At 33.2% G+C, this 27,826-nt stretch overlaps 2 protein-coding genes across 2 annotated transcripts in view; both read right to left on the reverse strand.

Annotated features, from left to right (window-relative positions):
• LOC115884743 (CCR4-NOT transcription complex subunit 6) overlaps positions 1–27,826 on the reverse strand; it is a 248,685-nt gene that overhangs the window by 193,059 nt on the left and 27,800 nt on the right. The gene's annotated exons all lie outside the window — the stretch shown is intronic.
• On the reverse strand, positions 23,212–25,611 carry LOC115884744. The gene has a single exon (XM_030903399.1). It carries the CDS (start codon positions 25,478–25,480, stop codon positions 24,290–24,292), a length of 1,191 nt encoding a protein of 396 aa, XP_030759259.1. The 5' UTR covers positions 25,481–25,611; the 3' UTR covers positions 23,212–24,289.

Here is a 27,826-nt window from a genome sequence, read left to right on the forward strand (position 1 = left end):
CTCAATAACATATTGGTGCAGATTATTTCCACCCAAACAAATAATAACCCAAACTATACATTGATGCGGATTGTCTATGAACTCTTTCTGAAGGTCACAGAAACCTGAACGTCCTGAACGCGTAATTCGGTGTTCTTTCGCATCTGTTGTAGTTAATTTGTGGCTCAACCTCGTGTCCCGTTGCAAGAGGGAAGCACTATGGTATGGACAGGTATAATGCACGGAGCTCGAACTCCTCTTGTTTTTATTGAGGGCACAATAACAGGTGCCTCATATCTTAGAGACGTTTTAGAGCCTATCGTGCGTCCATTTCGAGGGGCAGTGGGGGATGAATTTGTTTAAATGGACGATAATGCTCCTCCCCATCGCACTTTAGCTGTTCGCGAATTTTGTGAGGAACAAGGTATAAGAAAACTGTGATGCCACCGATCTCTCCAAATATGAATGTGATGGAGCATGCTTGGGACATGCTAAACCGCCATATTGCCAAAAGGAATGACCCCCCGTACCTTAAACGAATTGAAAATTGCTGCGCGCGAAACATGGGAAGCCATTCCTCAACATCTTCTGGACAACTTAATTGAGAGTAGTGATGGGTTGTTATTTAACTATCTGTTATTTTATAACAATTATTTAGAAATAACATAACGCAACCGTTACTACTTCAAAAAAATAACAGATATAAAATAACGACACGTAGAGATCGGCCGCTCGTGAAACGAAAAACGAAGTCGGCGCTCTGCACCGCCCCGAAATTCTATGCTGCTCGAAGCAATTCCAAAAAACAACTAGTATGGATGGAAAACCTGTTATTTCGTCAACCATCGATACAGGCGGCGAGACAACGGACAACGGAGTGGGGAATGCGCTACGGCGAACGTAGCTGCTTCGGTCGATCCCGTCGACGGTCGTATTGCGCTTATAACAGCTTAAAAATAATAGGATATAAAAGAAGCAGGTTTTTTGAAACAGTTGCGGGCATAACGCCTGGCGGTCGAGATAACAGGAGTGGGAAAGGAAGGCTGCTGCATCGGTCGATTGTCGATGGAAGTTCGAAACAGGTTGGAGAATAACGCATCAGTTGTTTTAGATATATTGTTTTTCAACCTGTTACGAGCATAACGGGCGGAGGTCGAGATATTATGGCGCTGTATGTTTCAGTACGTTATTAAGTTTCAATATTTAGGTATTTATTTATTCTGAAAAATTTTCAGAATAATATTTTAAGATTTTTTAAAAATGTATACAGGGTGTTTTGAAAAATCTGGTCATTGATTAATCACGATCCTGCTTAAAGCCCTTGACGTAAAAAGCTGATTTTTGGAAAACGGATTGACTTTAGGGTGTAGAGGTTCGATAAGAAGGGATTTTTCGAAACTCGAATTCAAAGGGGGTGAAACCACCCTCAAATATTAGAATATTTTTTATTTAAAAACCGGTGAGTTTTCCGGAAAAACTCTTAAACACGTATATTTTATTTCGTTGTTTTACATATTTTAAGATTTTTTAAAAATATATACAGGGTGTTTCATAAAATGTGACCATTGAGTAATCACGATTCTGCTTAAACTGCTTGACGTTTAAAGCTGATTTTTGGCAAACGGATTGACTGTGGGGTTGAGGTTCGATAAGGAGGGGTTTCTCGAATCTTAAATTCCAAGAGGGTGAAAACGCCCCTCAAATATTACAATATTTGTTATTTAAAAAACGGTTAGTCTTTCGGGAAAACGCTTGGACACGCATAATTTATTTTGTTTTTTTACATATTTTGAAATTTTTTAAAAAATAATACAGGGTGTTCCAAAAAGTTGAGTAATTGATTAACCACGATTCTGCTTAAACTGCTCGACGTTTAAAGCTTATTTTTGGCAAATGTGAGAAAATTTTATCCAGTTTGTATGTCAATAGAAATTCTTGCTTTGCTTTATCATCACCATTACAAATTATTAATTCGACGCGAACGAAGTCGCGGGTACACGCTAGTTTAAGTGTAAAATTAATTCGAACTCTAGTGTATAGTTGGTTTACTTATGAAGAATATACTACACATTTTCTTATATTGCTATTTTTTGACCACAAATGGTAAAATTATAACTAAGAGCTTCTTGCCCGTCGAGTGAGATGCACCCTGTACACTGCTACGCAATTCAGGATCTACGCCGATCGAGGGGCAAGGCGTAGGTAGATCGGAATGTATACGTATAGACGAGTGGCGGAATTTTGGCTTTTTTATATCGCAATTTGTAAACAGCGCTTATTTGTAAACAACGACCGTTTTTAGAGAGGTATTTTAGATAACAATCGATATTTAGAAATTTTTAGACACCCTGGAAATACTACCACCGAGCATGTCATTGTAGCAACTTGCAACTGCGTTAATACGCCTGGCGGCGACCGCTTCATACTCTTTCAGATATTTAGCAATAAAATAAAGAAACCTGTTATTTTTAAGCTGTTATTTTAAGCTGTTTTTTATAAATAACTATAACAGTTTCAACTGTTATCTAAAAATAACAGTTTTGCCCATCACTAATTGAGAGCATGCCACGTCGTCTCACAGCTTGTATTGAGGCTCGATGAGGCAATACAGACTATTAGTTGTGAGAAATAGGTAATTAAAATTGTTTTTAATATTTTCTGTTTAAAATGAAATTTGTTTTTGTTGATTTTCACTCATTATGAAATAAAATTATAATAATAGCCTAGTTGCACTTAGATTTTTAATTTTATATTAATTAGTCGTGTAGTAGGTAAGCCAATATGTCCAAAAATATAAAAAGAATCATATTAGGTCCAAAATTAAATAAAAATATCGTTAAGGTGCGTATTCATTATCCGCACGAACGAACGAACGAACGAACGAACGAATGTTCGCTAGTGGTATGGACGGGGACCGCACGATAGAACCGCACGAGAAGACCGCACGCATTTCTTCATTCGCGCGCCAGTTCAAATCGTCGAGATATTGTTATAAACCTGTTTTTTTTTTGTTTATATACCGTCATTGAATTATCGTTAAGCAAGTTACTATGGAGCAGTGCATAAGGAGTCGGGCTAGGAAGCGAGACCGGAGTTCGAAATCTCGGCCGGAACATCACTTTTATTTTTTTTAAATACTGTTGTATTCTATAGTTTATTTTTGTAGTATAAGAAAAAGAACTATTTATTCTGTTATTTTTAATCTCCGTTATTAAATAAATTGATTGTTAGTACAATACCTCATTTAATATAAAATAATATTCTACTTTTTGAAATGTATCGGGCCCTAATTGTACCTAAAAGTAATATATTTTTAGTGATATACCATATTGTAAACTATTTAATATTTTAGTCACTTAAAAAGTTAATTTGCATTGAATAATTGCCTACCATTAAAGGAAATTTGAGCTATATAATCCTTGATGGGCATATTCTGGGTATGCAAATACTTCCTTTAAATTTTGGGTGTCGTTCAACCGATTTATTCTCAAAACCAGAAACTTCTACATATAAAAAGAAGCAGAGGTCACTAATTATAATAAACTTCACCCTTGGTATTACTTCCACTAATTATAATAAACTTCACCCTTAGAATTACTTCTATCACAATTACAATACGTTCATCTGCATTGGCATTTTCTACTTTTCGATGGGAAACAATAAACTTCCCAATATTTTTTAAATGATGTAACAATTCCTCTTGTGGTTACTTTTCCATAGATATCCTCAACTCTGTCCTCATGTGAATTCAGAGGCAATGAAAATGAAAATTATTTACCATAAACATCGCAAACTAAAAACCTAATAAACAATTTTATACCGAATATAGAAATAAATTCAGTATTCTTACCTATCGTCCAAATCCATGTTAATATATAATTATTATTCTTAAATATATTTTTGGAACTGCTGGTTTTAGTAATTATTAAATTAAACGAACTAAAAAGTCTTAAAAATAAAAAATTCTTAACCATAACCTCAAAAATGCAGATCTCCTGTCAACTTTCTTTATTTTTTATTTATTCCTCATTTTCCTAGTGACGTCACAGGTGGTATGCGCGAACTGAACGAAATTGGAGCCGCTATCGATCATACCGTGTATTCTTTGTACCATGACGTCTAAACGCCTTTGATGTACCGACTCGAAGCGGATGGTCGAGCGCACGAACGAACGAACGGCCGCATGCGTTCGGTCCCCGTCTAAATATACCGCACTTTCATTCGTTCGTTCGTTCGGATAATGAATACGCACCTTAAATCTGAAAGCGCACGCAGGCGAACGCCTTTGATGTACCGACTCGAAGCGGATGGTCGAGCGCACGACCGAACGAACGGCCGCATGCGTTCGGTCCTCGTCTAAATATACCGCACTTTCATTCGTTCGTTCGTTCGTTCGGATAATGAATACGCACCTTTATATGCAATAATTTGGCCATGTGTGTATTTTCTATTTACTATTATTTAAGACGCTCCGTTCATAAAAACTGTCGATGTTGGTGCTCAGACTGCCGAGAACCAGGCGCGGTAGGTGAAGTGTGGGTACTCAAATTAAGCGAAGATGGCTAGCTGGCTACTGAATAAGCTGTGATCACTGCCATAAAATAGTCACATATTTGAAGCTGACTTCTATTTTAATTCGCAACATATAAAATATATATCCAAACGGAACTTGCATGCTAATGAATCGATTGGCGCGTTTCTTAAATTGCCGAGGTGCCATTATCGTGTGCGGCGTAGCCCCCTTTAAGGAAGACCTTGAAAGAGTATCGGACCTTTGTTTCAGACGCAAAAATACCGATGATTAATACGTGCGCCGCATTAATAGATAGGCATAGCGAAAGGTATTTTTCTTCTCGAAATAGAAATAAATAATAGCAGGTTTCTTTGAAAACGGGTAATGGTTAATTTTCATGTATGACAATGCGGCCGACTGACACGAATGTAATTAAAATTATTAGATGAGAAATCTCATTTTCCCGAAGTGCTGTTGATTATATGGCAACGTTCTTGAAATGGTATTCGTAGCAGAATAACAAAGACCACCACCTGACCAAATCAGTTTTTGTAACTTGCTTTAAGACGCTTAAGTTATACAGTATGTCCCAAGACTTTTCGATGTGTTGATTGAAGAAATAAGAAGATGCGCAACCTTATGGGAGATTTCGTGGCACAAAACCTGTTCGAGATGTAGCTGGCGTTACCGTCAGCCTGTCCGAGAATTCCGAGATTTAGTTTAGCTCTGCGCCGCTGCGCGCTAATGGTCGTTTACAGCGCAGCGGGTAAAGAATACTGTACCCCATGGTACAAAGAATACAAGGTATGATCGATAGCGGCTCCAATTTCGTTCAGTTCGCGCATACCACCTGTGACGTCACTAGGAAAATGAGGAATAAATAAAAAATAAAGAAAGTTGACAGGAGATCTGCATTTTTTGGGGTTATGGTTAAGAATTGTTTATTTTTAAGACTTTTTAGTTCGTTTAATTAATAATTACTAAAACCAGCAGTTTCAAAAATATATTTAAAAATAATAATTATCTATTAACATGGATTTGGACCATAATAGGTAAGAATACTAAATTTATTTCTGTATTCGGTATAAAATTGTTTATTAGGTTTTTAGTTTGCGATGTTTATGGTAAATAATTTTTATGTTCATTGCCTCTGAATTCACATGAGGACAGAGATGAGGATATCTATGGAAAAGTAACCACAAGAGGAATTGTTACATCATTTAAAAAATGTTGGGAATTATATTGTTTCCCATCTAAAAATAGAAAATGCCAATGCAGATGAATGTATTGTAATTGTGATAGAAGTAATTCCAAGGGTGAAGTTTATTATAATTAGTGATCTGGTGCTTCTTTTTATATGTAGATGTTTCAGGTTTTGAGAATAAATCGGTTGAACGAAACCCAAAATTTAGAGGAAGTATTTGCATACCCAGAATATGCCCATCAAGGATTATATAGCTCAAATTTCCTTTGATCGTAGGCAATTATTCAATGCAAATTAACTTTTTAAGTGACTGAAATATTAAATAGTTTACAATATGGTATATCACTGTAAAAATATATTACTTTTAGGTACAATTAGGGCCAGATACATTTCAAAAAGTAGAATATTATTTTATATTAAATGAGGTATTGTACCAACAATCAATTTATATTAATACCGCAGATTAAAAAATAACAGAATAAATAGTTCTTTCTTTTATACTACAAAAATAAACTATAGAATACAACAGTATTAAAAAAAAGTTATGTCTCGCCGAGATTCGAACTCCGGTCTCTCGCTTCCTAGCCCAACTCCTTACGCACTGCTCCACAGTAACTTGCTTAGCGATAATTCAATGACGGTATATAAACAAAAAAACAGGTTTATAACAATACCTTGACTATTTGAACTGGCGCGCGGAGCGTGCTGACCAATAGCGCCTGTTATCACCTGTGACGTAGCGACCAACCTGCGCAATATCATACCTTGTATTCTTTGTACCATGACTGTACCCTGTACCGTAGTTCTGCTTTCAGTTGCGAGAGTGAGTGGTTGCCTGAGACAGTGTTGCCAGACCTACTGGTTAATCAGTAGATTTACGGATTTTGGGTACAGTACGTTGATAATACGATTTTTCTATCATTAAACAATTTAATATAATACATGATTAAACAAAGAACGCCGTCAGAGTTGGCTTGGAAATGAAGATTGCTGTTATTTCATATGTAAAATATGTCAATAGTCGTCATTTCCAAGCCAACGAAGCGACTTTTTTCGATCATACGACATATTCAGTACCTAAAAAGAATTTTTATTTTTGTTGTTTATTCTATGTTTAACACGAATACATTTTCAATACATAAACGCGGATATTTCATCCAAAGATATTTTCCTCAAACGTATTACGTACATATATTACACATTTTAATATGGCAACACTGTCGCTTTCAGATCCACACCGTCTTCGATATGCTTTCGCTGGCCGAATTAGAGAAAATAAGTGTTTTATGCGTTGACCGCAGAACGATTGGTGTCTCCACCGTACAGCACTTGGGACGTAAGGGGAAATCAAAGCAGCCCTATCACGAATTCGCCTATTAAGTTGCTTATCATTCCAGTTTTCCCTCTTTTTGAGCAATCTATATTGGTATTGGGGACACCATATAGCTTTAGATAAATCGTGTAAGCATTTATCCAGTCCCTCTACTTGGTATACTTATATTAAATTTGTTTTTAAAGCTCTTGTCTACTTTTTAGCTGATTTATCTCGGATTATTTTTTAGATCATTAACCGATTTGTCATAGAAAGATACATTGCATTTTTCTACAATATGGTTGATTGGCTAACTTAACCATCTACATATATGTGTAAAAAAATAAACAATCGTTTTTATTGCTTTATACTTTATACGATTTGTGGCAATGTAAATGGTATTCAGCATGAATAATTTGAATGTGAACAACACGTCTGAATTCTGAGAACAATAAAATATGTTGCGGAATTTCTCGCAGTAAATCAGCACTGCGGTAGTTGCAATAGTTTCCTTGGTTTTTCTACGCATGTAAACAATTGAGAGTAACTGCGATTCATTTAATGATACATTTGCATAGATTTTCTATTATCTTTTTACCAAAGTTCTCGAATACAGGGTGACCCAGCGTTCTGAAAAAGCTCTGTATCAGATTTCTGGTTTCAGATATTTACTCCTTGTATTTTTACAAAATTCACATTGTACAGGGAGGCTCCAAGGAGAACGACGTTTGTATTGAAATGAAATTTTGTGAGCAAATGTAGATTAATATAGAGCACTTTTTAAAAATATAGAGAGTTCTACAGGGTGTCCCAAAAAAAAGTTACATATCAAAGTTATGTTTTTTTGTAATGGAACAACCTATATATTAATTGATCGGATTCTGGGAGAAAAATAAAGGTGAGTTTTATAAGAGAAGTATATGACTAAAATGTAAGGTTTTTGACATATTTAACATTTTCTAGAAAAAAAGTACAATTTTTAAATTACAATAAAAGCTACCTAAATTGGAATTTACCCGGTATAGACTAATATGTACTTAAATTAACTATTGTACTTTAAATCAAATTAAAACTTCCATCCAAAAAATTATACAGGGTGAGACAAAATTAATATTGAACATTGTCACCGTTAAAAGCATGTTACTCTTTTATTTTAAACGGAACACCCAGTATATTATTCCGATATTCAATAGAGAATTTATGTCTCTTCAAAATACTATTAAGGTTGCCTACCCCCCAAACAAAGATTTTCCTAGATATTTTCATTTACGTGATTTGATCTGGGTAGATCTTTATTGTTTGATAAAATCTCGGTGGCTGTGATTTGTCTGACGTTACTTTAACATAGCTGTCTAATTAGTCCAACTTTAACAACTAGTTATCATTTTGTGTCAGTTAAATGAAAAAAATTTCACAGAAATTTGCCAAAAATGCAAATTTATCCTACATCAGAGAAAATTGATACGATTCTGTTAGTTGGTGAATGCAATGTGCAGGTTGGCAGTCAAAGAGACAAAATCAAAAGCGGCGTACAGGGTGAGTCAACGATAGAGTAAAGTCCATTATCTCATTTGTTTCAAAGTTTACATAAAAATGTTTAATATAAAAGTTATAGGGATTTTGCGTAAAATTCCATAACTTTTTTATATATAATGTTATATACCTAAAATTATTAGTTTTTGTAATATTTCAATTTATTTAAACAAATGTTAAATTGCAGTGTGGTAAAAAATTGTCAGTAGTGCCATTGTTTCTGAAGTTGGAGTACTAAAATTTGGTAGGAGAGTTTTATAGAGATGAAAAAAAAGATATATGTAAAGATATTTTAGTTAAATGATACGGGGTGTTCAAAATATATTTATGAATTTCAACTACTTAAAATAAAAAATCTCAAATTTTTTAAATGGGACACTCTATATATTATCATTTTTTCTGATAGATTTGACAAAATTCTTCAACTTTTATTAAGTATGCCATATCCCTATTTTTAATAGTTTGCGATTTATTCCCATTTTTTCTATTTTTACCCATATTTTCAATACAATTATCCTATAAAATCATAGTTGCCATGAGAAAACAAAACTATTTATTACTTACCTTTAACAAGTAGCTTCATAATTAGTTAAAATTAATTAACTTTACTCAAATAAACTAAATCGCAGTAGTGAATTTCTTGGTGTATCTCTATATTATGAAAGATGACACCTGGGATTTTTCGTTGGATAAAGTGGTACCTTAATATAGTACCATATTACGATACCATGTCATGGCGTTCGATTGTTCTTAAATTTGGTATACTACGGATCTTCGGTGACATTGCAATATTATGGTACCTTAAAGCATATCGAGTGGTACCATAATATAGTACACTATTATGATATTATTTCCTGGAGTTCGATTGGGCCCAAATTTGGTATACTTGCGTTTCTTTATAAAGATTTGTTTAATTAATAATTTTAATTTATTTTACGAATTTTAATTTATTGTTCGATGTCGTGACAGCAACTTTTATGCCGAACTAATATATTATTAATTATTTCCATTATTATTAAACTTATATTTCATTACTAACGTTCCAGCATTAATAAATATCACTATCAATCGCCCTGTCTATTATTAATTTTAAAGGTAATTAAAGGTATTTTCTTAGTTAACATTATAAGGTAGTGTATATAAAAAATGTATATGTTTTGTAATAATATACTTAAAACTATTTTAATAGCCAAAGGAATAATTAATATAAGTGTATCTGACAAGAAAAGATGAATAGAAAGAAACACATACTGCATTATACATAATAAAAAGAATGGGATGCCAATTCAAGTCTTTTTGCATCTGGCAACTGTGCATATTTAGCCGAGCTATAAGGCCGTCGACGAGCCGTCGATCCAAAACCGAAAGTTCAAAATTTCTAATTATATTCTGATTATGACATTGTCGCGCCATCTAGTATTCTATTTGTGCAATTTTAGCTCTTTCATTTCGAGTATTTTTCTGTTGTGTAGCTAGATATTCTGTGATAGTACTGAACCAAAAAATGTGGTTTTCTAAGCTTGTCCGTGTATATGAATCACATTGACTAATTAATTTCAAGAAAATCTGTAACTATTATCTCTACCATTTATACTTATTACAACAAATTAAACTAAAATTCAAATTTTGTTCTTAACTTGCTTAACAGACATGAAATTGTGATAATTATTACTTTTTGTCATGGTAACTATGATGTTATAGCGCAATTGTATTAAAAATATGGGTAAAAATAGAAAAAAATTGGAATAAATCGCAAACTAATAAAAATAGGTATATGACATTCTTAATAAAAGTTGAAGAGTTTGATAAAATCTATCAGAAAAAATGAATAATATATAGGGTGTACCATTTAAAAAAATTGAAATTCCTTAATTTTAAGTAGTTGAAATTCCTAAATATATTTTGAACACCCTGTAACATCTAACTAAAATATCTTTACATAGGTCTTTTTCTATATCTCTATAAAATTCTCCTACCAAATTTTAGTTGTCCAACTTCAGAATAAATGCCATCATTGACAATTTTTTAACCCACTGCAATCTAACATGTGTTTAAACAAATTTAAATATAACAAAAACTATTAATTCTAGGTATATAACATTATATATAAAAAAGTTATGGAATTTTACGCAGAATCTAAAAATAAAATAAAAAATAGGTGTTGCATTTAAAAAAACATATGTTATATTCGCCACGCTTTTTTGAAGCACCGTGTATACTGTATAATAATTTTAAAATGTGTATCTTAACCATCTCTATAACTTTTGTATTTAGTATTTTTTTGTAAACCTCGAAACAAATGAGATAATGGACTTTACTCTATCGTTGACTCACCCTGTACAGTGTGGTCGGTTTTTACGTTTGTAGGAAAAATTGTGTAGAAAAAAATAAACTATTTTAAAAACTGTCATGTATACTACTGAAATGAAGATAATATATAATAATAATAATAATAATAGCTCCCGTATATAGCGTCTTGGGAGTACTAAGGTACAGCTTGCCATACTATGTATGGTAAGATAACAAATCTAAGCTAAATATAATCAATACATCTGTAGTAAAATGAGTAACTAGTCGTGAAGAATATGGTTCCAACTAGTAGTGGGAACTATCGAATGAATACTATCGAAACATTCGATAGTTGCAATTCATTCGAATAATTCGATAGCTAGTAAAAAAACATTCGTTGAAAACTATTCGAATAAAAATTATCGAATAGATGCGTCATCTGCCTTGAAATATTGTATTCTAGTAATTCGGCACCAAAAACCATTCATTTATAAAATTCATTCATTTATGAAATTCATTTATTCGTCAGGATCGACTATAATAAAATATTAACTGGATTTTAGTTGTCGCCCGGCGACGTAGGTTTCTTTCCGAGAAACCCGACAGTGGTCGGTGGCAATGCTATGAAAGAAGCCGGCATCTTTGATTTTTTGCGGAGTCATATAAAGATAAGGACACATTATTTTTTTTATTGAGGTGCTAGTATTTACACAGAAAATACATTATGAAGGGCGCTGTTGCCATATATTGGTATTAGTTGATATTAGCAAAGAATATTACTGCTTGGCTTTAGTTAGTTAGGGATAGTATGTCTATATATTTTTGCATTTTTTTTATTAATATTATGTTGTTACACTGTAATAATACTTGTTATTTTGGATGTAGGAAAATTATTTTTAATGTTTTTAAGCAAAGACTGGTTTAATAAAAATAATAATAACAGTAATAATTTGTTATACCTATTAACAACAAAATTTAAAATAATTTAATATAAACATTTTTTTTACGTAGTAGCAAAATATAAACAACAAATTAGATGTCAAAATTATTTATATTAGATCCTATTTAAAAATAATATAGTCTTTAAATTTTTGGCAACGTTGGTTTATTAAATAATAATAATTACAGAACTAATTTGTTATATTAACAACAAACTTTAAAATCATGAAATATAAACATTTATTAATTTTCTAAGCATGCAGTGTAATGGAAGGAAAATATAAATAAAAAATTAGAAATCAAAATTATTTACATTAGGTACTTTATATTACTATTTAAAAATAATATTTACTTTTACTGGCATTTACTTTAAAAAATAAATGAAATATTTCTTCGCAAAAAACTACATGTAAGAGAATTAGCGTAAACAAAATACCAACATCGTTAACTTTTTTTTTAAATTGGCACGTGTAAAACTTTCAATTTAATTTTCTCATCCCATAGTTTGAGTTCGATAACATTTACTTAACCACATTACTTAAATATGATTATTAAGTTCAACTAATTCATATTATTAAAACATCTAAAATACAAATATGTATTTTTAAAATTAATTCTAAGTTCATCTCATCTCTCTATTGCTTCTTCTCAAAATTTCCCATTAAAAAATAGACCATATACCATATAAAATAAAATAATTGAAAGATCGGGCTACGGAAAATCACACAAATTTTCGGAAAAATTTTGACCACCTGCACACGCACACAATCGTCAATTAAAAAAACTACTATTTTAGTATTTTAAATATATTAATAAACGCAAAAATAGCACAGTATTTATAAGGCGAAGTTATAAAAATTTGGAAGAACTAATAATGCACTCACGCACACAAAATCAAACGAATACTAAATTTCATTTATCAAAAGCATTCGATAGTCGTGGCTCAACGATAACCATTTAGTCGCACGGCGAGGTTGTCACATATGCTTTAGTATACAAATGAATGAATGATTTTATTCGAATAAAACCATTCGATAGTTGAAATCATTCATTCAGTAACCATTCGATAGTCTAATTCATTCGATAGTTCCCATCGCTAGTTCCAACCCTAGATGCAACATTTTCCATAAACGCCTACATAGAAGAAATTTATCAACCCAAATCAGTACAATAATTATCAATATATTCATGATTATCGATATATCGACTAATTGTCGATATATTTATAACGAAAATATATCGATAGGTGACATTATCGCCCATCCCTACTTCCTCCCGACTCTCGTAACTGCACATTCTGTCGAACACATTTATTGAGTAATACATCCTTAGCCGATAACGCATGACCGCAATCAATTTTCCACGTAATTACGTTTTTTTATCTTCTCGAGAATAAATTATCTTTGTATAGTTTTTTACTCGGCTGGACACGGGAGATCATTATACTGGACATTAAGGAGATTAAGAGCGCGATGATAGCCGACGAATTTATGAGTGCGTGGATTAGACGATTTTAAATTTACGTTAATTTTCAAAAATGGAACGTAAGTGGATCTGATAGCTACTGACCGAAGAGAATTTAATTGGGTTAAATGTAGTTTAATCCTAATATACAGAGTGTCTCAATAATATTATTTGAATGATAGTAGGTACACTGAAAAAATTAGTTTGTGAATTTTATAACAATATTCGGCGTAATTTCTTGCCACAGACTATTGTAGTAAATTTACCATCCGTTCTTTAGTTTTACAACTCGTTTGTAAAAGCGCTGTATGGCTAATTTGTGGCATGTATGTAATATTATACCGTGCTGGCAACTGTTACTTTTGGGTCGGCATTTACATGTGTGGAAGTAAATCGCATAGGGGTCTTATTAAGTCGGAGTGAGAGAAATACCGACCGACGCGACGCGCGACTGTGTGCTGTTGCGGCGTTGCCGATACGCCTTTCCCTAACAAGAAAAGTAAAATCACGATCGCAAACCGCTTATTTTTAAAAGACTTTTTTTTCAAGAGATAACTAGATAAAATCATTAGGTTTGTAATGTTTCTGAGCATCTGAAATAGAATTATAAGGATATCGTTAGGGTGTCATTTTTTTATAACGAGAAAACGTCAGTAATCGCGATAATTTAAAAACTCAAATTTTTAACACATAACAGGCCATAACTCAAGAACCACTTTAGATATTGAAACTTTTTTTTATTTTTAAATTTGGATATTTTACAATATGTTTACATAAGAAAAATTCGATAAGGTTGTTTTTTCCATTCAAAAATTGTAAACAATCCATCCATTTACTTTTAGAGCATATCAATTTTCAGCAATCGTGTAATTTTTTTGTTGATAAAGATTTTCACATAGTGTCTACAAAGAAAATACAGCAGAAATATTAACAAAGTTCTTGAAAAAACTACAATCTATTATTTCTAATAGATTTCGAGATATCGATTTTTGAATTCAGAGTTCTAATAGCGCGACCACTATCGAACACCCACTCAATTCCACTTATTTTTACCAAAAATGCAAGTGTTTCTAGCTTGCACTTAAAAAAATTCAAGCTATAGGAAAAATTACAACGACTCGTTAATTAATAAACAAATCAAGTATCACGAGACGTAATTAAATCGTGACGTATACCTTTCCCTAGAACTTTAAGTACTGACAGAGGTATTGATTGGGTCGGCCGGTCAACTGCGACAAATCTGCTATATCCCCTTCCACGTCTCTTAGCGATGTGCACAGTTTCTCGGTTTATTTCATGTTTGGCAGTGTGTTTACTGTCCTCTCTTTGTTCAGTACATTATAAACGCATTGTAATCTTCTTACATACTGAAATCTCGACCCAAGACTAACCTTTGCCAGCCCTGAGTATGTACCTATGTTATAATATATCTATATATTCACCAATATTTTTACAAGTTTTATATTAAAAAACATCTGGAAATTTAGCTCGCTAAAATTATTATCGATTATTATCATTCTCCAGCCGTATTTGACGCCGTTTTTTTCGATCATACGGTATTGATGTGATTTCTAATACCGACTGTAAAGATAGGAACTCTATATAAAAAATGTAAAAAATGCAAACGCGTAGATAATCGTGCCGCAGTACATGCGAACAAAATGACTGGTATTTTAAAACAAACATGGGGACATAAGCGGATGTCCTTTAAATCGCGAATTAACATTGTAGTGTCTTAAGATTACACATTGGATTTGCTGATTAAGATTGTAATTCTACCAGCTATAAAATTCTTATTATACCGAGTGAGATTAATTACGCGATTGAACATGTTAATGTTCGTAATTTAACATTTTATGGCGGGTTCGCGAAAAGAAATAAAATAAAAATAACATAAAATAAGAGAAAGTTGGTAATATGGAACATCGTTTATGCGTTCAAACTGGAAAAATAAAAGGAAAATATAAGATATCGCACAAAAACATAAAAGAGTTAAGCAACAGTAAACAAAGAACTTGCAAGTATTCCACATAAGTAAATTGTTCTTTCTACGCAAAGTTTTTGTGTATAAGTAATTCAGTATTAATAAGTATTCAGTAATTAAAAACATGATAACCGCCATTTTACTAACTTTACAGGAGAGCACTGGACGACTGGCGGTTATCAGGTTCTTTACATATGGGTTATCAGTTGAATATTTTTCCTAAAAAAACATGTACGCCACTGACTTTTTTCTTCTCTTTTTAGAGAAATACTGTAGGCCGTTTAATGCCAATTAAAAGTTATCTCTTGATATTTTGTCGAATTCGGCCTCCTTGATGAGATAAACGCAATTTTATTAATCACAATTAATAAAACTAAAATAAAAATAAAATTAATAAATTATATATTTTACCTAATTTATTATTAAATATTATTAGCATTAGTTATTATTACTATTAGTCCAACATAGAGCAATTTAAAATAAAACAATAATGGTATTTAAGATAATTACACAAAACATAATTTTAAAAAGTTTTAACATCCTGTAGCTCCAAAACAATTCATTTCCATACCCATGTTTATAGGAAGTTTTTTTCATATCTGTTGATGAGGACCCAATGAGTACTTATTCAAAACTTTAGTAGTTAATGATATTAAATTTTTTTAAAGGTTGCTATTAGACTTGGATCAAGGCAAATTAATAAGATCGCGTTTATCTCAGCAAGGAGACTGAAATCGACAAAATATCAAGAGACAACTTTTAATCGGCATTAAATCGTTTACACTAACAAACGGAAAACAGTCAATGGCGTACATGCCTTTTTTAGAAAAATATAATATACTGGGAAGAAAATTATAATAAATCGAAAAAATATTAAAACTTTACCATCCTGTAGCTACGAAACAAAGCAGAATCTCCCCAAGAGATGGCACATATTTTTTTGAAACACCCTGTATAATACTATTCGATCACATTGTAGTTTATTTTATACTTCGTTGGGGGCAAGCTTAAGATATTTTCGTTTAAAATAAATTGAGAAGATAAAAGATAAACGTGTAGGTACTCATATATATTTTCCTTTTATTTTTCCAGTTTGAACGCATAAACGATGTTCCATATTACCAACTTTCTCTTATTTTATGTTATTTTTATTTTATTTCTTTTCGCGAACCCGCCATAAAATGTTAAATTACGAACATTAACATGTTCAATCGCGTAATTAATCTCACTCGGTATAATAAGAATTTTATCGGTTTTAAAGTTAAAATGAATGAGCGACTGGTTTGCGCCGTTGTTGCCGATATAGTTCTCTTTTTGTTGTTTTCGGTTCGGCTCAGCTGCTAAGCCAAAGCTGTTACTGCCCTGAATTATTAAGTTGTTAAGTTCAAGCTCACGTGTTTTGTTTTTTATAAGAGCAGCATCATTAGATGCGAGGAGAAAAAAAACATCCGTAAGTTATTTACCGAGACTACCGTTTAACAGACAATAATGGTTAGGTTTCAAGAATTTCAGCGTTTGTTAACAGTATGTTTTAGTTGTGATGGTTTTAATAATTAGCTTTTTTAACAAGCAGGTATAGTTTGTATATTCAAGCAAAATTTTCTTGCATCCCTTTAAATAACACTCTTTCCTCTTACCAAGGGATAGAAGGCAATGAAAAAGCAAATGATCTAGCTAGAAAAGGAGCAAACACTCCACTAACTGAACCAGAACCGTTCTGTTTTCCAAGCGGGAACCAACTGAAAGCGGAACTGAAGAATCTGGAAGACTCCATCCGTAACTTGGAATGGGTGTCCTCCAACGGTCTAAGACATTCGAAAAAGTTCCTCAGAACTTACGACCGAGAAAAATCAAAGGTTTTTGCTTGATTTAAGTAAAAACAATCTTCGGATTGTCACGGGGTTTCTAACAGGACACTGTCTCCTCAACGAACACCTCAGTAAGGCTGAAACTGAGAAACAAAGGCGAATGCAGATTTTGTGGGGAAAATGGTGAAACACCAGAACACCTTATCACTGAGTGCGCCGAGACGACGACCATTCGTGCCATGAACCTTGGTACGTCCGATGTCGAGGATGGAGAGCTGGCCTCTGTGGAGCCGTCTCAGATACTGGCTTTTGTTAAAGCCCTGAGACTGTATGATGAGTTATAACTCGTTATAACTCAAGAAAGGGGAACTAATATAATAGATCTATAAGGTCGCGGTGATTAACTCCCCTCCTAAACATTCTACATTCTACATCCCTGTGCCCTGCACTAACTTATGCAGGTCCTTGATAGGATGGGAGCATAGTTCCTCCGGTTCTAGCCTAGCGTTCCCAAATAAAAAGTGTCGCTGGCGATCCAGAGCCTCGCAGTAACACATTATGTGCTCCGCCGTTTCAGGATCTTTATCGCTGAGTCTGCAGCAAAGACTTCCTTGCTACAGGTTGATCTTGTTCAGGTAACACTTAGTGATGTTGGTAGCGAACATTTCCATTCGAATTTTGCAGGAAATTTCAGAAATTTCCGAAATATTCGGTCCCAAAATCGCGAATATTCGCAAAAATCCGAATTTTGCAAGAAATTTCTTTTCAGAACTCAAGACATTGAGCAAAAATTTAACGAAAGTGTATCAGGTATGCCGATTCTTAAGTCAGAAGAAAAAGAATGCTTCTCCGCCTTACAAAATAAAAAACCTATGGCTCTTGAACCAATGCATTTTGCCGCGAATCTCTTGGACCCCTGTTTCCTGGGAGAGCACCTTAACAATGAAGAACACATAGCCGATATGGAATTTATCAACAATATCACCAACAATCATCCTCAGTTTGTCAATAATAAGCCATTTTTACAGATGTAACAAATTATTGCGCCAAATCGGGTTTGGATGTCAGTTAAAAATGTAGACTGTCTAAGTTGGTGGCAAGCAATGTGTAAAAATACTCAGTTGAAATATTTAGCTGTTGCTCTGCTGTCTTTATCAACGTCATCTGCAGCCACAGAGAGAAGTTTCAGTACTTACAGTTTTATCCATACTAAAAAAAGGAATCGCTTAACTGCACAAAGAGCCGGTAAAACAATGTTCATAGCTCATAACAATAAATTATTACTACAAAAACAAAAAGTGGATATGGAGCATGATATTCAACAACATGAAATTCCTCCAGAACCACTAGAACTCGTGGAGGTAGAGGTCCATCCTTCAGAATCAGAACCAGATGATACATCAAATATATCTGATTTGGAAATAGAAACTGACGAAGACAGTACTACTACTAATATAATATCCTATGAAGATGGGACCAGCTCGGCGCCTGATATTCCGGAATAGAATAATTCAGTTATTTGTGTTTTACGTTTTTTAAATTTATATTTCATGCTTTTTTGTTTTTTTTTTTAAAATTCATAGTCATAGTTCGTGGTTTATGCACAAAATACATATGTTACCAAATGATTTTTGTTATGGGTTATGTTTATGACTTTTATGGGTTATGTATTGTTTATTAAAAATATAACAACTTATATTATGTTTATTGTTTTTTTTCCACTTACATGTTGGTATCAAATGTCTGTCTAATTTATTCTTTTACTGTATCGACAAAAAATATGTAAAATTGTAAATTTCCTAATATTTCATAAATTTCCGAAAGTTTCAGAAATTTCCTGCAACAATCAAAAATTTCTGAAATATTAACATCACTAGTAACACTTGACATCCATATGTACAAAGTTTTAAAAAAAAAAAGTTTTTTTTTAAGTTTAGGTCCTTGGATAGAGGCCTTGCTGTGCCCGTACCCCTGTCTATTTCTCCAGTGGGCATTCTGCTTTTCCCTGATCCAGAGTTTTAGTGCACTATATGTATCTGACGGATGTTACTTATGGTTAGCGAAACCAAAACGATATAAGCATACATTAATTCAGTAAGAAATAAATGTAATTAAATAAATTACTATAACAAAAATCTAGAAAAAAATACAGATCTCATACACACGACATTAATATAGCTTTTATGTCTTTAGACTAAAGCATTCCTCATTTTATATCCTCAGTAACAATTTCTGTCGCAATATAAATAAGTCATTTGCTGTGAGGTAAACAATAATTATGTAAATCAACTTAAGTCATTATATTTAAAATTACAATTTGCTGTTAATGACATGCCTATAGATAGAAAAAGAATCCATGATTTTAATTTGACAAGTTTTCACATATTGCCAACTGTCAATTTCATATATTTACGTCCACTTTCACGAAACTAAGAAGTGAAATTCTATTTTTTTGCTTTCTTAAAGGTATAGTATGTAAATGAATAAAAATTCATTTTTGTCCCGATATTTACTGTCTATCGAAAAATCAAATTTTCAAACAAAAATTCGCGAGAAAACTTCATAGAGGTGTTTCTGAAAAATATTTGCACATATTTAAGACTCACCCTGTATAACTAGACTGAATCTATCCATCGGGTTCATATATTAAAATAAATAAAAATAACTTATGGTTTGCTTATGGAAACTTTAAAGAGGGCAATGACATCGGAAATTAACATTAATGGATACCTAGTAAAATATTAGGTAAATATTAAATTTTATCAACAAGCCAGTACATTTTAATTATACGTAATTTAATATTTGCTAATTATATTTATCACCTTGTTAGCGTTTTTTTTTAAGAATATTATATTTAAGAGGACTTATTAGCATACCTATATCCCCTTTCCACTAAATTATTTGACTTTTTAGTATCTCCTTCCAAATTAAAAATGAAACTTTCTATCTGTCAATTATACGGGGGAAAACAAAATGTTGACATTTTGATGAAAGTTTTAAACACCCTGTGGAATATGTTAACGAAGCAAATAATTTAAAAATCATCTTTAATTTAAAAAGAGATACTAAAAAGTAAAGTAATTTAGCTACAAATTGCTTAAAAAATCGTTAAAATCGGTACACTAGAATACAATATACCGAGTGTTGCATCGTCGACCGGGACATAGGAAATCCCATGAAAATTTTAATGGGGTCAATTATTGGTTTCCCTAATTATTTTAGAGAATAATTCTATTTAGGTTTATTGAAGAGCACTAAAACCCACATTCAAAAGAATAACTTTAGATATTTTGAGTTATCGCCGATTTCTTTTTAAATATTTCTCCTTTCTTATGGCCCTGTATTACTTGGCCTACTATTATTACTTATGAGCACCAGTCAAGGTAAAAGATAACTGTCAGATGAAGTTGTCATTTCAGAAATTTATCTATTTAGTAATTTATTATTATTATTAAAAACTCATACCTATATCGAAAATATTAGCCATGAATTACACTACCGAAGAAAAAGTATTGATGATTAAATGGTATTATCAAGGAAATAGTTCTCAAAAGGTGTCGGACATGTTTGCTGCTCTGTATCCGAATAGTACCTGGAATATCTACAATCGCAAGGAATATCCAGAGATTTGAGACCAAAGGTACCCTAATAACTATCTGCAGATGTGAAGCAAGGCAGGAACAAAGAGAAGATGCAAGAAATGCTACCGACTTGGAAGTTTTATTGTGCGTGGAAGAGGTACGATGGAAAGATCCGCACAAGGAAACTTGAGGATGAAATAGGAATATATCACACTACAGCGTTTCGAATTTTGAAACGACATAAATTCTAATCCTTCAAATATGAAAAGCACCAAGAACTACGTGATGGGGACGAAATACGGCGACAGGCGTTTTGTTTTGATATGATGGAAAGAGCAAACACGGATAGGGAATTTTTAAAAAACATATGTTTCACTGACGAATGCACGTTTACCTTAAATAATGAACCCAAAGTTCAAAATTATCAATATTGGAACAAAGAAAACCAACACAGGTTTGTCGAAACAAGGACGCAATATCCACAGAAAGTAAATGTTTGGGCAGGGATGGATATTCGGACACAATATTATCGGGCCATTATTTCTTACGCGAAATTTAAATGCAGAATAATATTTGGAACTACTCGAAAATCATATTTTACCTGCTTTACATGATGCCGCTAGGGAAAATCAGGAAGTTTGGTATCAAATGGATGGTTGCCCGGCACATAGTACCCTGGCTGTTCGGGAATATTTAAACAATAGTTTTAACGGAAACGTTATTGGCCTAAATCATACAGTAAATTGGCCAGCAAGGTCTCCTGATATTTCGCCAAATGATTTTTTTTCTCTGGGGCCATTTAAAAAACAGGATATACAAGGATAAAAAATACCCAAATCTAGACGAGTTAAAAAGATTTAAAACTATTTCTGCCGAATGCAATAGAATTTCAGTTTACCAACTAATGAATGTAAGAAGAGAATTTTATGATCGCCTGGGTTATTGTCTAGCAGTCAGTGGAGGAATATTTGAACATCTTCTTAAATCCTAAAGTTCTAACAATTTAATAGTACCTAAATTAATAAGTTATTGAATATTGTAATAATACTATAATTAACCTTGTAATTGATTACTTTATTTTACTTTAATTCATATTAATTTGTATTTATAAATACATTTTTAAGATTTCCGATGTAGGAATGAGTTTTCAATAATAATAAAGCACTAAATCGGTAAATTTCTGAAATGACAACTTCATTTGACAGTTATCTTTTACCTTGACTGGTGCTCATAAGTAAATACAGGGCCATAAGAAAGGAGAAATCTTTAAAAACAAATCGGCGATAACTCGTAAACGAGCTAATCAAAGATATCTAAAGTTATTCTTTTGATTGTGGGTTTCAGTGCTCTTCAATAAACCTAAATAGAATTATACTCTAAAATAATTAGGGAAGCCAATAATTGACCCCATTAAAATTTACATGGGATTTCCTATGTCCCGTCCGACGATGCAACACCCGGTATAACATTTTAAAATATAGGGAAATTAAAATAACTTTGGTTGAACATCATAATAGGACCACCAGCAAACTCCGTAAGACGACGCATGGTGTCATTGACGACGTGCACCCAAAGTTGTTTTAATTTCCCTACATAAATTTTAATAATTAAATTATTATTTATTTATTTTATTATTTTTTTAATTTTTTTTTATTTATTTTTTTTATTTTTTTTTCTATACATGAACATTTTAAGGTACCCGTTCTTCGTGCTGGTGAGTGTATTTATTAAATAAAAATGTGAAAAAACTTTAAGGAAATGTTTCATTCAGTACATACAAAGTATTTTCAATTCTCTTGGTATATTTTAATAGCATAGACAACAGTTTTTCTCCTTGGTAATTTATTCAAACAGTTCAAGACCGAACAAAAGCCACATTTCAATTATAAAATAAAATTAACGTCGAATATGTATAACAACTTACGCAAAACCTATCAGGAAGTAAAACAAACAAAGTTACTACAATGATAAAGCATTGGTTTGCTCCTTTATTAACTGTATATTACAAGGATAAAATTAACACTAAAAAATGCGATTCGAAGTGACAAAAAATAGACGTGAAAAAATAAATAGATTAAATATAAGTATAGTAATATACTAAAATCGACAACTTATCCAACAGCAAAGAATAAATAAATAAATATCCAGAATACGTGCAAACAATAAATCTACTTACACTAAAAGAGTCAAAATTATTTGAATTTCTTTTAGATAGTAGTATATTATTTAACGATAAAACTTTCTTTGCGTTGAATAAGTAAATAATTAGTAAAGTATAAAATTAAAATGAAATTAGAAATCTTAATTAAAACAATAATACGCAATAAAAATCAGATCAAAGTGAAACTTGCCTTGTAAGAAGCCAAACAAAAGTACGAAACAGCTTTAGAACAAGCTACATTACTTCCTTAAAGAAAACCTTAAGTTTTACAGTTATTAACTTTTCATAAACGAGAAATCAATATTTAATGTAATTTGTTTAACCAAAAAGCAATTAATATAACTGCAATGTAAAATTACATTTAATATTATTATATATTAAAAATGTTTATAAACAATAAAAAACAGCGTTTCGTCCAAGTGAAAGTTAAGATGTTTATAAAATAAAAAGTATATAAAGATGAAAGTAATAAAATAATTAACAAGAAAAATTATGTTTCTGCTAAAAAATTACAATAAAATGCGATAGATAAGTAATAAATCATTGAAAAGTGAAAATTAAAATCATTTCTATAATAATTACTGGTATTTTTTATATTATATACTTATAATATCTATAATATGTAACTTTCACTGATAGAAATTTGAAATAAATATTTTTCAGTGTTTCAGTACGACTTTATACCGGAAAGATACAGAAATGAACCAGCTACGAAGGTATAGACGTTACTTGGAATGAACAGGTTCAACGTAAACATTAAATGAAACTTAATCAGAAGCCCTGCTGTTTTGGAGAACACCCAACTCGAAGATCAACTTTCTTGAGTAATTATTTTCAACGAGTTCTGATTGAAGGATAATGATGCCCCCCCCCCCCCAATGTAATTTTACTTGAAATGTTTATAAAAACATTATTTTGATTCTAATATAGAAACATTATATTCCTCTTTAATATAAGTGTTACGTATTTGACATATTAACTTTCACTTTCTGAATTAAAACTGATATATTTTGTTATGAAGTGCAGGATACCATGATAAAACCAACCAAAAATCTTTTGGACCTGTGGTCACTTAGGTGCAGTCAACGACCTCTTGCTCGGCATACCAAAATACCCTGTCGTAAATAAGAATAACGAGTACAAGAAGTAAAAAAGCTTTTGAGTTTGTACAGGTAAAAAACGATTTAAGAGTTAAAAACTGTCCAAAGGGTCTTAACTTTAATAATTATATACATAGAATAAGCAACGAAGAAAACGATCGAAAACACAACTATGAAACGTTGTTATTATGTAACACACCTTGGAATGATCGATTCTTGCACAAGTTAAAATGACCTCTAAATTCTAATCTGAAGTACCTTTCACCTACAATGAGGTAAAGAATAATTTTATTCACTTGACTATGCAAACGGAAAATATTACAATAAAAAATCTTTAGTTAACCGCATGCTAATTAAAAATGAATAAGGTAGGGCGTCACACTATACAACCAAATAACCATTTTTATACAAAACAACAAATTTCACGTGGTGTCGCACTCAGATTTTTTTGTACTTTTATTATCGACCGCACTGTTCAGCCAAAACTTAATTTCTAAGTCTCTATGTCCATTCAACGAGGTCACGATCTCTGTTGATACTTCCAAATCGCCGGTGGAACTGGACGAACTATTTAACGAAGACGACGATGATCTCGAATAGGACGGTTTATATTTATCTTCAACCAAAGACATCGAAGAAAAACTATGAACGAGACTATCATCCGAAGTTTGAGGAGGAAAGCTGCTAAACAAACTAGGAAACTGGAAGGCTTTGGGCGGTGTAAGGAACGGAGAATAACAGTTCCTATCCACGTCCCATATCTGACCTTCTGGATCACAATAACGACACTGGCACGTGCTGGCTGGTTGGTTACCGTTCACATCCTTAACTTCTTCGACGTCCTCGAAAGTGTGATGCAACTTGGGCGTTTCCGAAATGTCGTTGAGTAAGTCCAGCAAAGGTTTGTTATCGTCAACTACTGGCTGTTGATAGGAGATCGGTTCGAAGTACGACAGAAACGGAGATAAACTGGCAAATGACACGGCTTCGAAATCCTGGTTGTCGCCGTCTATTGAGAAACTATCCTGGTTTTGAGAGCGGGTCAAATGAGGCGGTTTCCTATCCTTTTTTCGACGCTTGCGAGGTTTGATGATCCGCGGTAAACAGGTGTCTAAATTTTGCGAGCCCGAACTCTCGTCACTGGTCACACTAATAGCGTCCACACCTTTCACATTCACGTTGCCCGACTCTTGTATTTTGTTTAGTTTCTTGTTCGAATTTTCGAAAACTTTAGTTTGTTGCACATTGACGTTATTATTATAGTTATGTCTTTGCGGTTTACTTTTACGGTGGTTGTAACTTTTTGTAAGAATCAGGGGAGCTCCTTGGGTATGTACTGCTAACCTGGCCAGGTGATGGTTTGGTGGTATATCTTCGTGTTCCTGCAAGTTGCCTCTCCGAGGGTGCCTGGCGAAGGAAATGAGGGGCACCCCACCGGCCCACCCATCTGCCGGCGGACAGCCTTGTAGATTTACATATCCGTTTCGGGGAAACACTTGGGCTCTTTGAAAAAATTCCCCATTTTTCAGGGGTTTTTTCGATCGATTCTGTGAGATCAAACAAGCACCGATATACCGCTCCACTTCTAAGGCGCCAGCGGACGCGGGACTCATGGTACGCGCCGTTGCGATCGCATGCCGGTTAAGAGTACCGTACCGTGGTGGTTCTGCCGGTACAATTGCCTTTCGACGGCGTACTGGTCGGGGGCTTAGCCGTCGCGAGCTCCGCTTCCAGCGGTGGACCCCACCACAACACTGCACTAACCTACTTCTAAAAGTCGAGACTTAAACAAAGAGACTACTACAACCACCCACACAAGTAGGTCAATAAATCCAAACGGAGAAAAATTATGCAGATGTTCCTCTTCGCGAAACTCAAATCCTTCTCGATTATCTTTTACCGTTATTTATTTGATATGGTGAAAGTGAAATCATATTGTCATTTTTATTAATAGCATGTACCTATTCTATTTTAAGCGATAAAAAGTAGGTATTCGTTGGTAAAGAAAGTGTTTTACCATTATTGTAGAATAAGTAAAAAAATTTAATAGATGAATCGAAAAATTATACATATTAGAGAAATGTCGAGGTATTTGTAGAATGTAGAATGTTTAGGAGGGGAGTTAATCACCGCGACTTTACAGATCCATTGTGTGTTCCCCTTTCTTGAGTTATAACGAGTTATAACTCATCATACAGTCTCAGGGCTTTAACAAAAGCCAGTATGAGAGACGGCTCCACAGAGGTCAGCTCTCCATCGTCGACATCAGCCGTACCAAAGTTCATGGCACGAATGGTCGTCCTCTCGGCGCACTCAGTGATAAGGTGTTCTGGTGTTTCCCCATTTTCACCACAGAATCTGCATTCGCCGTTGTTTCACAGCTTCAGCCTACTGAGGTGTTCGTTGCGGAGACAGTGTCCTGTTAGAAACCCCGTGACAATCCGAAGATTTTTTTTACTTAAATCAAGCAAAACCTTTGATTTTTCTCGGTCGTAAGTTCTGAGGAACTTTTTCGAGTGTCTTAGACCGTTGGAGGACACCCGTTCCAGGTTACGGATGGAGTCTTCCAGATTCTTCAGTTCCGGTTTCAGTTAGTTCCCGCTTGGAAAACAGAACGGTTTCTGGTCCAGTTAGTGGAGTGTTCGCTCCTTTTCTAGCTAGATCATTTACTTTTTCATTGCCTTATATCCCTTGGTGAGCAGGCACCCGTGGTAGGAGGACTTTATGTTCTGTGCCTAATTTGTTGAGCTTCTCTAGGCATTCTTTGACTAACTTCGAATTGATGGTTACTGAGTTGATCGTGTTTAGCGCTGCTTGACTAATCCCATAGTATCGCAATTTCCTGTTTTCGATAGTTCCTATCTAGGATAAATTGTACACCTCTTTCGGGGTAGGTGCCCATTGGTTCGGGGTATTTAGTTTTCGGCCCAAATGTCGAAGTATTTAACATGAAAGTCTTATACCTATTTATAAAATAGATCTTTATCAATAGCTGAACCGTCTAAAAATACCGAAATTACCGTCAGAGTGTAAAGGGTGAAAACTTAGTCATTAGAATACACAAATATCTGGTGCTGAATCCAAAAAGGAAAAGCAAGTGAATGGCGAGTTCCACCAAAACCAAACTCAGCCTAAAACTACAAAAACAGGCAGCCTTGATGACACAACACATGAGGACAACAAAGATTTTCCTTCAGTTTCTTTTCTTGGAGATAAAATGCTCTTCTATATCACACATGGGCCAGAATGAATAGAAATTGATGTTGGAAAGACTCTGCAGCTCTCTGAGGTTCTGTATAGCTACCATCTTTTCACCTCAAAAATAGAGCTGAGTAGAAAAAATGAATCCTGCCCTATGAATAATTAAGATGAATGATAGCATGTAATATGCATCTAGGCGTACAAAGTGTACAAATCCGGCCTACTATGCGGCCTACTAACAGCAGATAAAACACTAATTCACCACAATACACCAAATCACTTTACTTCAAACATGAACGCGCGTTTCACTAACCATGTTAGCATCATCAGATGATTAAAACTGTAGCTTTGATGATCAATCACATACAAAATTACATACAAAAATTATCTATAATATTCTCTTTAAAAAACTTAAATTATTTCCAATAAACTTACTGATATATTAATTTGCTATTACCGTCACGCACACGATATGGTGAAAGTGAACCTACGTTATTGAAATTCTCAATTATTCTACCGATAAAAACACTTGTTTTTGAATAAAGCGCCTTTTCAGTTTTTGTAGAATATTTTTAATAGCTGATATTAAACAGAAAAACTACACCATTAGATAATGAAATACAGAGTGCAAGTTGATAAAGTTTAAGTATACTCTTTTGCCTTTGTGAGCAGTACTAACTTTTGTACTTGCATACATTATCATACACATGACATTAGAATTGGATTTTTTTAATAGAAGATGTTCGAGCATTTCATTA

The sequence above is a fragment of the Sitophilus oryzae genome, unplaced genomic scaffold (assembly GCF_002938485.1).
Source record: "Sitophilus oryzae breed Bouriz unplaced genomic scaffold, Soryzae_2.0 scaffold_357_pilon_pilon, whole genome shotgun sequence".
Classification (NCBI taxonomy): Eukaryota; Metazoa; Arthropoda; class Insecta; order Coleoptera; family Curculionidae; genus Sitophilus; species Sitophilus oryzae.

What these genes read in the sequence shown, in the direction of transcription:
- LOC115884744 (XM_030903399.1), bottom strand. Translation starts at nt 25,480, where the DNA reads ATGAGTCCCGCGTCCGCTGGCGCCTTAGAAGTGGAGCGGTATATCGGT.